Below are 13,305 nucleotides of genomic sequence, written 5' to 3' on the forward strand. Positions count from 1 at the left end.
TAAAATCATTCATTCACTATGGATCTAATTCAACCACCTGTGTATTTGCTGAATAGTAGCAATGCCAAACAACTGCATTAAATAAAAAGGTTAAACTTCATAACTAAGGTTTCTGCTATACAGATAAATGTGGAATCTCATCCTACAACTAATCTGAGGAGTTATATGTGCTGTAGACTTCACTGTTCTTTTCTGCTATTAAAAAAAAATAATAATAAAAAAATAACCACTATATACTGATCAAATTTTAAATTTTGGTCATAATTTTCATTCTGTTTCACTTTCTTCTGTTGTACCTTTATTCTGGTGTAATATTAGATGCACCTTCTCCTAAAATATACTCGTGTTCAGGGGAGTTGAAAAAATGCTATATTCTACTCCACAAATGGGTGAAATTCCTTCTATTAAGACAGGCATTTTGTAGTAAGATATGGCATTGTAGAAGTAAATTTTACAAGTAAAAGGCATTGATGCCTTTTAAAACCTACATTATGCAAACATATCATTTTTCATTTCAGTTTGTCCTTGATTGGAGGAGAATGTACCATGCCTATTTAAATCAAAGGCTATGGCATAACATCAAAAGATTTTAAAAACGGGGCATTAAGCTGAGGCTGTAGGTACTATACATGTCTTTTCCACTGTCTTTAAGTCAGCAAAATTACTGACTCTGGACTCTCAAGTCTTTTACTAGACCAACTGGTATGTTATTTAAAGTCTATGAACTACAACAAACACAAAGGAAGTCCATCTTTTGCCCATCACAAATTAGGTCAAGCAATAGGTATAAATACAGCTGTAAGAAAATAGATAAAAAATACTAAAATGTTTGCAATTTAAATTTCAATATTCAACGGTATTTCATTCAAAATACAATTCCATCCAGCTGTACAAAAAGTCTGCAGGATATTATTAAATATGCAGATTTGCAAACACTCTCGTAGCAGATGGTTTTTCTCATTATACGTGTACACAAGCACTAATCCACTAGGTGGCAAGCACTACCACAATGGCTGTTGGCAGATGCTAGTCTATCCCTGCTTTAGATGATACAATGAGTCATCTGCTTTAAAATAAAATTTCAAGTTTAGTAGACGTAAAACACACAATCATATCATAATGTATATATTTATTTTTATATTCACTTATATGGGACAATTGAAATATGATATTTCTTCATCCCTCTGATACTGGAAAATATATGCTGCTCTACAGATTTCTTAAACTGCTGTTTGTAACTCCTGTGCCAGTAGAAGCTTAATTAAAAGAAGCAATAAAAAGAATGAGAGCATGAAAGTTTAGGGAGAAGCTCATAAAAAAGATACAAAAGTAGCAAGAAGTAGGGGGGAAAAAAATGAAACTAACTTCTGCCACTTGATTTTGTAGTCTTATATTAAATTTGGCCCAGAAAAAAAATGAACATTAATGCCAGTTTGGATTTCAAATCATCAAAAAGTAATGTTCTCCCCTCTGATCTATGCTAACAGTTTCTGTTCTTAATTTACTCTATTTGTGGATACTGGCTTTGTAAGCATGTTTCTGATATATTCTACTGAATATCTCAAACCACTGAAAGCTATTTGGGACATGTGGCACTGGTGCTACTTCCTGATCTAATTGCTTACTTCTCCTCTCAGCCTGTCCATGCTGCAAGATGTTTTGACTCTTACTGTTAGACCAGTGGGAGTGCTGACATAGGCAGAGCACTGTGGTTATCCACAAAGTTAAGTATTCGTGTTTAGGTCAATTTAGTGGCAAAATTCAGTGTAATTCTGATTCTCCGTAACGTGATTTGTCATTCCCTATGACTAGGGAATTTTCAATTGTCACTCAGGTGCCAACCCAGAAAGAATACAGGAACCCCCCTAACAAGGGATCTGACTGCACTTGTGCATGCTTTGAGCTCTTCTTCACAGCAATGCCCAGGCCTACTTCCTACATTAAAAGGTGATAAACAATCTTTATATCTAAGTATGCATTCTGTATTTTATAACCTTGGTAAATCGTTCTCTCACTTTGAGGAGGACAAATCAAGTTTAGTACAAGTAAGATAGTTCGTAATAGCTTAAAGAACTAATTCATGCTAAAGTAAGCTCTTGCGGAATGTAGTAACTGGATACAAAGATGTTTTGTACATCAGTCCAGTACGTTCAAATTCAATTACAAACCACACTTCTGGATTCATTATGTTGTCATTATGCTTATATGGTAGTTATTTGTATTATACTTATTTTCCTTTTCCATACCTCTAAACATTAAAAGTACCCATAATAAAATTGATAGTAATATTTTTGAATATGTAGAACTGTCATAATAAAGAACTCAAAATATTTTTTTGTGGCTTTAAAGTTTGTCTTTAGGAAAAATATGCAAAATCCATCCCAACAGCTACACACAACAATTTTTTTGTTACTTTAAATCAGTAATTTAAGGCTTGACCCATTTTGAGAGAAGACAGCTTGTATGGCCTGTATGCAGAACACTAGGAAAAGCAGAAACATCAATTTGTTCTCTTTACAGATTTGTTTATTCCGAAAAAGGCTTTGAAATAAAACGCCTTGGAAGGCTGGCAAGTCTGCTGAACAATGTTATTCTCTGAAGGCATATTATCTTAAAAATCACAAGAAAATTGGAGTGTTTTAATGAGTAGAACTCTTATTTTTGAGAGAAAATAAATGGAAGAGTTTGAGAGGATATTTTTGTTGTTGGTGGTGGTTTTTTTGTTGTTGGGTTGTTAGGTTTTTTTCCTCCTGGGGCTGCCTGTTGCTCTTATGTGGAAGTTTCCTGCTGATTTGACTTTCTATTCTGCTGTGAGACTGATGCCAAGATTTACATGATAGCTGTGGAGAAAAACTGGATTTAACATAAGGAAGATAACTGCTTTTCCCCTAGGGAGAGACAAAAAGGGAAAGACAGAGTAGGGCACACGGACAATATTATCTGGAGCTACATTCTTGGTCAATTATTTTATTCAGATTCTATTTTAGATTATGCTGCACCTAATAAAAAACAGGAAAGCTACTGGCCTCAAGCCAGGAAGACAGATGAGCAAATAAACTATTTGTGTTTTAATGTAAATGTCCAACTATAATGGAAACAATATACTCTTTTTAGATAGAGTTGATCATGGTGCATCTTGTAAGAGATGTGTAATTGAGGAAAACTGTCATAATTTGCCAGGTGGAGACTTGCCTTATATGCAGGATTCTCTGACAGAGAGAAAAGAGCGGTTGTAGAAATGTGCACTATTGCGGCTATTTTAGCAATGCATTGCCTTTTGCACATCCTTTGGTTTTAGATGACATGCTCTGAATGTTAAAACAATAGGTAAGATTTTTCCTTATACGGCAGGCTTGCGCTAAATCAAATCATTTATGTTTTCAGACTGTTTTCTTTTGTTAGTCATACAGTACCTATGGAAAATGCAATGTTTTAAGATACTGACATATGCCTGAATCACAACACATGGAAATTCATGAACAAAGCAAGACTCTGTAGTAACAGTACAGTAAATACCAGGGGCAGAAGGCAGTTTGAGGAAGTTTAGCACTGACAGGGTGTAGGTTTTGAAATGTAATTATTAACAGATGTTATTAGTCAAGTTATTAGTCATTTTCCAAATTACAGTGAATAAATAAAATTAAATCACACAATTAGGCAGTAAGCAAAAAAAAAAAAAAAGAGAGAGAGAGAAAAAAATATATTATCCATTTAGTCTCAAAATCTAAATATTTAAAAATCCAGCAATTAGGAGAAGTAGAAGACAGTATACCTAGGTAAATATTCTAGAGTTCCTGAATTAGGCATATATAATGGAAAAATTAAGAATAGGTAAGAATTCCTATCGTTGCCTTTTTCTTCATTTAATTGCCTGGACAACAGTTTATCCTGATATCAAAGTCAAATTGTCTAACTAGAATGACTGATTTTATGTTTTTGCCCGCTGTTGATTGCCAAGTTATGATTCTTTCATGAAATTTAATTATTACAGATAACCGACCCTTTAATAATGTTGCACCTGTTGTAATACTGGTCTTGCTGCTAGGTAATAGCAACATATTTGAGATACTCAATTATCACCTGCAGAATTTTCATCAGGTATATTTTGAAGTAAAACATCATCTTAGGGCCATTGACAATAATTGCTTGATATTTTTGCATATGCTAAAGATTATCTTTGCTCTGTGTTTCTTGAATAGAAATTTTAGTAAAGCCTTGCATTGGACTATAGACTATGTGGACTTTAGACAACCTTCCAGGAGTTTAGATGTTTAGCTGAGCAGTTGGTACTGCCCAAAAACTTCATGAACCCTCCGTTCCATTGAGACTCCCCAGAACACACAATTATTTTTGAAGAAAACCCTAGTAACAGGATACAAGCCTACAAAATTACCACAAGGATTATGGCAGACTCATTAGTGATTTACCTTCTGGAACTTTTTTTTTTTTCTCCAGTAAATGGATATTTGTTTTGGGGTTTTATCCTCCCCCTTTTAGAAAGTAGTTTTTCTGTTTCAAAATCATTTATTTACTTTACTACCTCCTACTATGTCATGTTTATGTTTTGTTTTGTTGTTGTTGTTGTTGTTTTTAATTTCTCTTTGGTGGGCAGAGAACTACGGGGAACAACAGGTGCCCTTATTTCTCCCCTCTCTGTTTTCTGTGGTTGGCTAATAAGATTTCTAATGACAAAATTCAGGGCAAGAACTCTCACCAGGAATTCAGAGACTAAAGACTAAAATCCAGCTCCTGTGAACTATTCTAGCCTCCTAGAACTCAAAGGTTGGCCTTTGAATAGCAATTCCTGCGTCAATTCACAAAATGTGCTTCAGCTATACAGCAAAACCCCTGCCAGCTGAATAATTTAGGTGATAGAATATTTCTCCTATATTCTAGGAGATACATTGATCCAAATCGTAATGAATATTTTTTGTACCAAATTTATAATTTCAATTTATCTACTTTCAACTTTTAATCATTGGATTTTATGGTTTTTTCCTGGTAACTAAAGGATTCTCTACTAGTCAGCTGTTTTTCTTCTATATAGTTATTTATAATTATGACCAAGTCAGCTTATCATATTTTCTATGAAGCTGAACAGGGAATTTGCATATCAAAAAGGCAGATCATAAGGGAAAAAATGTTCATTCTTCTGTCCAAAATGAAAAAAAAAAACACCTTGCCAAACTGAATACACAGAAGAGTCACTTTACACCCCTACATAGGACTATAACCAAGCTTAACCTATTAGTAACGTGGGCTTGTCACCGCTAGCTCAAACTGTCTCCATATTCATTATGTTCCAAGAGCCCAGCATGCTCAGTGTAGAGGCAAAACAAGTTGCCATTTTCCTTGCAAAGTACAATATAAAAGTATCCTATTTATGATAAAGGTGGCTGTAGGACTTGTTTTCATCTGAAAAAAATAAAACTTTTTTTTTTTCCCCGTTTTGTAAAGATTTGGAATAAAACTGACTTTGTAACAGGATAACAGGTCACTTTCTTTCCAGTACTTCCTTTGGCCATTTTCATTTATTCATGTGTTTCAGTGCAGGACTAGTATGAACCTGCCAGCATTTCTTTTCTATACTTGCAGCAAAAGTCAGGGAGGTGATGAAGATGAAAGCCAATTCATCAGAACATTAGATCCTATTTCAACCCAACCCAGAAACCTGTAAAAATGAGATTTTTTTTTTTTTTTTTAAAGTAACTACGCAAGCCATGATTACATTTAGCAATACAGCCAGGGGAGGGGAGGAGAGGGAAGGACAGTATATGTAACTATTTATATAGCACATTGGTGGAAACTAGCTAGAAATATAATGCTTTCCTATAAAATATTAAAAAAAAAAATGCCAAAACCCTTAAATGTATGTGCAAATTGGATTTCAAGTGGAAAACCGTAAGCCTCACTGGCATCTTACCAGCATTCCAGACTGCTACTGATTTATTAACTGAGTAACTGAGTCCTATTAAGCTATATTTTGCAAAATGAAGAGGACATTGCTCCTATACTTCATAATAAAGAATAAATAAATAAACATATACTGAAAGGATATCTTCATGAAATTATTGTGTGCTGTTTCATTCAGGGGAAAAATACCTTGGAGGTAAACATGAGTTTATAACAGTATATAATGCCTTCTTCCTCTATCATTATCATCGACATCGGTCATCTATACAACTGGAAATTTAAAGAGATGAAATGGTGCTGTATCAATTAATTATGTAAATATCACTGGTTAACCAGATCAATCTATATTAGTTTTAGAGCATTTGGTTTTGCTTTGTATGACCGAAGTATCTTATCTCTGGCAGGACATGCCTTCTTTTAACAGAGATTCGTTCTTCCAACAGCTCATGAAATGCCCTGGACTGTCAATCTCTGTCTCATTTTTCTCTTCCCCTGCCAACAGGGGAAACATTACACTTTATTTTCCTTTTACACATCTCAGTACCTATCTAGTTGTTTGCTGTACTGTTTCTTGTTCTTGCTGGTGGAATTTTTTTTACATAACTAGCTTTCACAGCCTTATATAGCAAAATATTTCCCTTGGCTCATATAATTTTTTGGCAGTCAAGTTTTTCCACCTTTTTGTTGATCTAAGGATGCTGCAATAATATAGTTATTTGAAATGGAAAATTGGACTGCTTTGAATTGAATACATTTTCATACCTGAAGGTTTTTTAACCAATTAAGTCTGAAAAATCATTTAAAAATAAAGATTTTCTGCTTTTCCCCTTCTTTATTAACATTTGAAAAGCAAAATGTGACTCCACATTATGCTTGCCCTTTTTCTCTCTTATTTTGTACAGACATTTTGATTACTTCCTTAGAACAGCCATGTTTAAACACATACAATTACAATTCCTATCTGTATCCATGTATAAAAGGAGTAGCTAAGTGAAGAGTAGCTATAGGAACTCTGCCTATCTACTTTGAGTTTAGACATCTCTTAGAACAAAAAAAATAACACACAGCTGTGCAGGTGTGTATGGCTGGCACTAGCTGATTTGTGGGAGATAGGCATGCATTCTGTAGACCATTTTTTTCTGATTTTGTGTAAATAAAAATATTGCAATATGCATCATACACATGTATATAAAATTGGAGGTTCTATCCCTACAATCATTCAAGCCATCAGTTTGTCATGATCCAAAATCTATGGATGAACACTTTTTAAGGTTTTAAAGTTATCAGCAAACATAGAATGCGCTAAATCTATTATTTTTGCCAAGTGTCAAATCACCTTTTATTTTGGACTATTACACACATAATAATGGCCTAATAAATCACCACCTACTGTATAAACAACTGTAGAAACGCACATGCAGCTGGCTTTCACAACAGAAGAGTTCTGTTCCTCCTTCTGGAAGCATGAAGATTTCTCTTTAATGTGTATCTTCCCGGTTGATAGATACTACCTAAATAGTTTAGAAATGGCATAATTGTGCAACATAAAGGTTTTTATAAAAAGGACATGCCTTGACTACTGAGTGTGTATGTGCGAGTGTATGCAGATAAAGACAAATGGATATGGGCTATTACAATCATAAAAACTCCAGAAACTGACCTGAAGATGCTACTGTTCACCCTCTTCCGCAGGTCACTGAGATCCATGTCCACCCCAACATCCCATGTGCATCTGCAGTTCCTGCTGACATTGTAAGTAATTTTATACAGCTGCAGCACTGTGTAAGCAATGGACTACCAAAAGCTTGAGCATTTACATTCAAAGTCAAACTGCAGCCACAGAACATAACTGTTAGAGCTTTCATGATGTGCTGGGTTACAAACCAATTAAGGACTTTTTGTCTGATGGTACATTTGGTTGTTTTTGTGTTTGTTTTTTTTGTTTGTTTGGTTGGTTGGTTGGTTTTTTGTCAAACACATTGAGAGAAGGGACATATTAAGATCATTGGTTCAAAACCAAAATTATTATTGAAGTTTTTTTTTTTTGCTTAGTGTCAAAATTATAAGACAAATGACATCACTTGGATTTCAGCATGCATTTTACTCTGAAATGTTTTTTTAATACATTATTGTGCAGCTGCATTCTTCCTCTGAAATAAAGACATAGAGGGGTTTTATAACTACTGTCCATATTTCAAGGACATAAACCCAGTACATCTACTGTTTACATAAAAAAGATTTTCTCTTAACCCTTCACCTCAAGATTGACTTTGAAAGTGAAAGTTTTTTTTGTTTTGTTTTGTTTTTTCCTTTACGTACCACCTATAATAAAGGTTGGTAGAGGTAACTATCAAGGCAGTTTTAAGTGCAATCATTTGTTTGCACTGATGGAACTGACTGTTCTTCTAAATGGAAGACAGTAATTAATTTCTGTTGTTTTAAAAGTATAAAATTCAGTTAAGGACTTCAGTTAATTCTTTTAAGGACGTATCTGCTTAATGAGATATGGTTACTCTGCACAACTGCCCCTTATGTGTTTTTAGCATGCATTTAAGCATGGCTTAGCTTCTGCCAGTTTTTGAGTACTCATCCTTGTATTCTACTTGTAAAAAAGTTTTTAAAAAACTATACAAAAGATACAGTTATTTGCCATCATTACAGTGTTGCTTACTCATCATGACACAGTAAGTAGTTGCCTACACTGTTAGGATCCAGTTTTTCAACCTCTCTGGAGCACTTCCATTAAAACTGTCCAATTCCATGACACTTCCCCAAAAGTTTGCAATGCTTTCAATCACTGATATCATGAAATCACTATCTATCATACCAGCCAATACTCTTTTTCTTTTTCTGTACTAACCTGTATACACCTTAGTCCAACCAGTTTTTTACCTGAATTTTACAAACCTTCAGTTTCTTTCAGCATCTTTTCACTTTCTATTTGTATAATCCATTGTATAGGACAGCCCTTGTTCCTGACTAGGGCCCCTATTTATGTGTGCAATACATACAAAATAATAAGAATAAGACTTTTTAACTGAGTATTGTAAATAAGTTACCAAATACTGACTTCAACTGTCAATATTGACTTCAACTATGACTGAAGGTCTAAAGTGATCAGGCCTACATTTCTACAGTACAAGTGTCTGCACATCACTCCAAAGATGAAATCATGAATACATCTGATCTGCTTGAAATAAACATACTTTCCGGATGAGATTTTTCATTAACATCGCACAAACCAATGCTGTTTATTACAGTGTTATCACACACACGCAGCCATTTGTTACAGAATAAACAAAATGAAAAATCCCTTATGTTTCATTGGGTCAAAAAGCACTGGAAGGATATGCTGCAATTCATTATTGCATTACTGAAAATGTAGCTGTCATAAATATGAAGCTTTCTTTCTGGATATATAATCAAATCACATATCATCTGATGTCAGAGGACATACCAATTTTGTTTTCATCACCTTGAACATATTTTTATGTTTCCTAGCTGTTACTGCAAGTTTTATAACAATGTTTTTTCATTAAAGGCTGGCAAAAATTCTTAACCATACCTTAACTGGACCCTTCTAAACAGTTCTGGTTGCTGGGATATTCTGCTAAGAAGTCAGATTCTTCAAAAATGTTAGGACAGGTTTGTGTGTGACAAGCTCTAATCCACTAGTATTACACATTTGGACACAGCATTGAAAATAATGAAGTTATGAAGGCTTGCAAAATTAACAGAATAGTCCTAATGCTGTACATACATGTTCTCTCTAGGTCCATGCAGTGAAAACTTCGTGAAAACGGATGAAATTAACATATCCTATCGTGCAGTAAGAATAAGCTAAGAATAAGCACATGGACAGAAGAACTTCTGTGACCTCTCTGACTAAAATCTTCCTCATTCATCAAGCTAATATGATTGGATGCAGGGTTACATGGTAAACTACTAAAAGACTGATCCAGTGCTTCACATGAGCATACAAACACGCAGTCCAATTAAAGAAGGGAATACAGCTGAGAATGGGTGTGCATAGTGAGAACTAGTTTAGCTAGGACACTAGCCAGACACTTTCCTGGAAATTATAATATACAACAGTGAGCCCACCGCTAATACAAAGTCAACGAGAAAATCCAATAAAATTGTAGAGTCCTTTGTAGTATCATTACTATATACCACATTACCTCTTAAGTCCAGAGACTTAGAATCTCATAATTAAAGAATCATAGAATGGTTTGGGTTGGAAGGGATCTTAAAGATCATCTAATTCCAAACCCCCTGCCATGGGCAGGAACATCTACCACTAAACCAGGTTGCTCAAATGCAATCCTTTTCCAAGCAAAAATGATATCCAAGTACTACACGGTTGTGTTGTTTGACTGCAGTTTCCAAAGGGACTGTTGACTTTGCATGTCTTCATTTATATCCATTTGAGATGTGCTAGGACTCTTTTTTCTTTGCATGGCTGAATATACATAATTTACTGTTGAAGTTATCATAGTTCTTGGAGTTCATTTTAGCTACAAAATCAAACTCCAAAGTAATTTCCCTTGGTAACCCAAACTCAGAGTCAGTTTGAGAGAAATAATGATTTCATGATTTTATCTGCACTTACTTATCTCCTGTCTCTATGACAACAGTTAAAATACATATATTTTGAATTATTAGGCTCAGGTCTTCAAGTACAAAAGCTTTTATTTTTATGGCAGATATTATACATACATTATTAACATTGTTTCTGACTCTCACAGTCTTGTTAAAAGTATCCAATTTTTCAATACCTTGTTCAGCAGTTCTTTCTGGGTTTTATACCATATTAACAAAAGTATATGAAAATATTTTCTCTTTTCAACTCATTATCCGTGAATAATTTATTTGCTCTGTAGTGTGCTAGAGTAGTGTTCTGGAAATTGTTTGAGACATACGCAATATATTTAGGATATTACTGCATCAATATATTCTAGCACCATCATTTTGGCAGGTCCTTCAGTACAAAATCAATTTTGATGTATACCTAATGTCTTTATTCTGAGGTTCAAAATATCCCTCCTCCACACCTTGCCAGTCTTCTGACACTTAGTTTCACAGGTCTGGTTATTTGCTTTGGATAGCCTCTTTCCACTTCAAACAAAACATGAAACAAAATACTTTTCCTTCAGTGCTTATCCTTTCTCTTTTTCTGATGCTGTTACTACTGCAAGCTTGTACATTTTATAGCATTTTAGAAACTTCTATTTTCCTTTTAAGTCATTTCAGAATATGACACTATTTTTGATCTTACAACATTCAGATAATCAGATCTTCTTTCTTGTGTTCAAACACTAAACAACAGGATAGAGAACTTAGCCTACACATTTGAAAACACAGAACACAGAGCTCTGATTAGCATTCTAAGATGAGACCTTTGACTAAACAGGAAATCCGAGGGACATATACTTTTGTGCACTACAGTACAGCACAGAGATCTTTGGCCTACCAATGACAGAACCTGCAGATTCCCTCTTAGCACTCTAGGGAGTCCTACTAATTTCAGATGCAATAGTCCATGGTTCAATTTCCTGCTGGAATGGATTCTTCACAAGTGGGAATAATCCTTCATTTGATGTTTACTCACTTGGATACATTTCTGTATTCCATACTGGCCATATCAGTCTTTGCAATTCTTATTTATTCTTGCCAGAATGCACTTCTGCATTAGCTGATTTTATTACTATTATATGGTTGAAATGGCACCTTTATTGTATGACCTTGTTTTCATTAGCTTAAAATAACTTTCCGAAACAATTATCTCAAGGCTAGTATTTCATGCTTGTTCTCAGAATAAAGGTCCAATTTTACCACTTTCAGTTTGAAGAGAATGTATTCAGTAGTTTCCACAAACTGCATATATTTGGCTAATACATACTCACATAGTTGTTTTTATTAAATAGTTACCAATTACGAGTTCCTTATTTCCATTCATATTTATTATTCTTCTCCTCCTAATAATTAAGTAATATATGATAACTCCTGAAATACCACTTCAGAAAACTGTTTTGAAATTCTTCATGGAGCTTCTTTCTTCTCTGTTTGTATTAAAGTCATAAGGTATTTAAAGTATCTTTGGACTTGACTCACTATCTGAGTTTCTTAAAATGTAAAAGTAATAACCTCAGTATCTGTGTTATATTAATTATTAATAATTTATGTATGTATTACATGCATGCATTGATATACTCCATACATTATAGGATTTTAATTTATATAATCATTAATGTATCTCATTTATGTAAATGTATCTTAACCACATAAAATAGATGTTGATGTTGTAATTTTAAGTCTATACAGGCATAAAACCAGCTAAGATTTCAAAATACTATGCTGTTCTCTATGTAAACATAGCACAGAGTAGCATAATATATAACACAGCATTATATGATCTCAAGGTCAATATAACACCTAACAGCAATGCAGTTTAAGGAAACAGATTATTGACCCTGGAATACAGTAGGCCAATAGGGAAGAAATAGAAAAATTAACTTTATGCAAACCTTATGCTGCAACATTTGCCAGCTTCTGTTGTGAAGTTTTTGGCCGTCGCTGAATCTCCTGGGAAAAATGGAAAAGTCAAGATAAATTCAAATCAGAATGAGCCACAGTTTTTACTTTTTGTTTAGTCTTCCTTAATGATAATATTTTAGGTTATTCACTATTACTGAACAGACAAATTTAGTATTGGTTATAAAACTTCTAAAAGCACCTCCAACATTTTCTTGAAAGACGCACAGAATTTTCAATTGTTACTGTACCATATAAAACCTCTATTTTAAATGTGTTTCAGTCCAATGCCCAATATAGCAATTTCTCATCTCTCAGCTTCGTAGTACTAGCCCTATTCTTCACAGTGCAGAGACAATTCACATACACACAGAGCCACATGAACATATTGAGTCCTGCATGTTTCAGCAAATAAAACAAGGGGATTTGACAGCCCTGGATATGACTTAATATTTTAGATAAATAAAAAAAGCTAGTAAATTAAAGATATTTCCTTTAGTTTTACACAATATTGTGGAATTTATTTAGATAAATTGAACTCTACTATTTGATTGATTTCCAACAGTTATTTAGAGAGAGATTTTCAAAGGCATGAAAGGCTATTAGGAACTCATCTAATTGATTTTCAGAAAGAGTTGAGGACTTCATCCTGCTTTCTATTCAGTCAGCAAAGAAACATCCATCGATTTAAATACGAACAGGTACATATCTGCAGAGACTAGCTGCTATTTATGCCTTTCACATTATCCTTTCCACAGCCAGAGATCTCTTCCCATGTTTCTTAAGAAATATGACACACACTTGATATGAAATGAAAATGTTAAGCACATATTCTCATGTCAAAACAAAAGAGGGGGA

General features: G+C 34.1%; 1 protein-coding gene across 2 annotated transcripts in view; it reads right to left on the reverse strand.

Moving 5' to 3' along the window:
* The window catches only part of METTL8 (methyltransferase 8, tRNA N3-cytidine), a 116,517-nt gene that overhangs the window by 95,882 nt on the left and 7,330 nt on the right, over positions 1 to 13,305 (reverse strand). For both annotated transcript variants that reach the window (XR_011810635.1, XM_072040954.1), the window contains exon 2: positions 12,441 to 12,498. Coding sequence is in view for 1 of the 2 variants with exons in the window: in XM_072040954.1 (XP_071897055.1) it covers positions 12,441 to 12,498 (58 nt within the window). In the remaining variant the exon portion in view is untranslated. The remainder of the gene's footprint in view (positions 1 to 12,440; positions 12,499 to 13,305) is intronic.

Source organism: Anas platyrhynchos, chromosome 7 (genome assembly GCF_047663525.1).
Source record: "Anas platyrhynchos isolate ZD024472 breed Pekin duck chromosome 7, IASCAAS_PekinDuck_T2T, whole genome shotgun sequence".
NCBI lineage: Eukaryota > Metazoa > Chordata > Aves > Anseriformes > Anatidae > Anas > Anas platyrhynchos.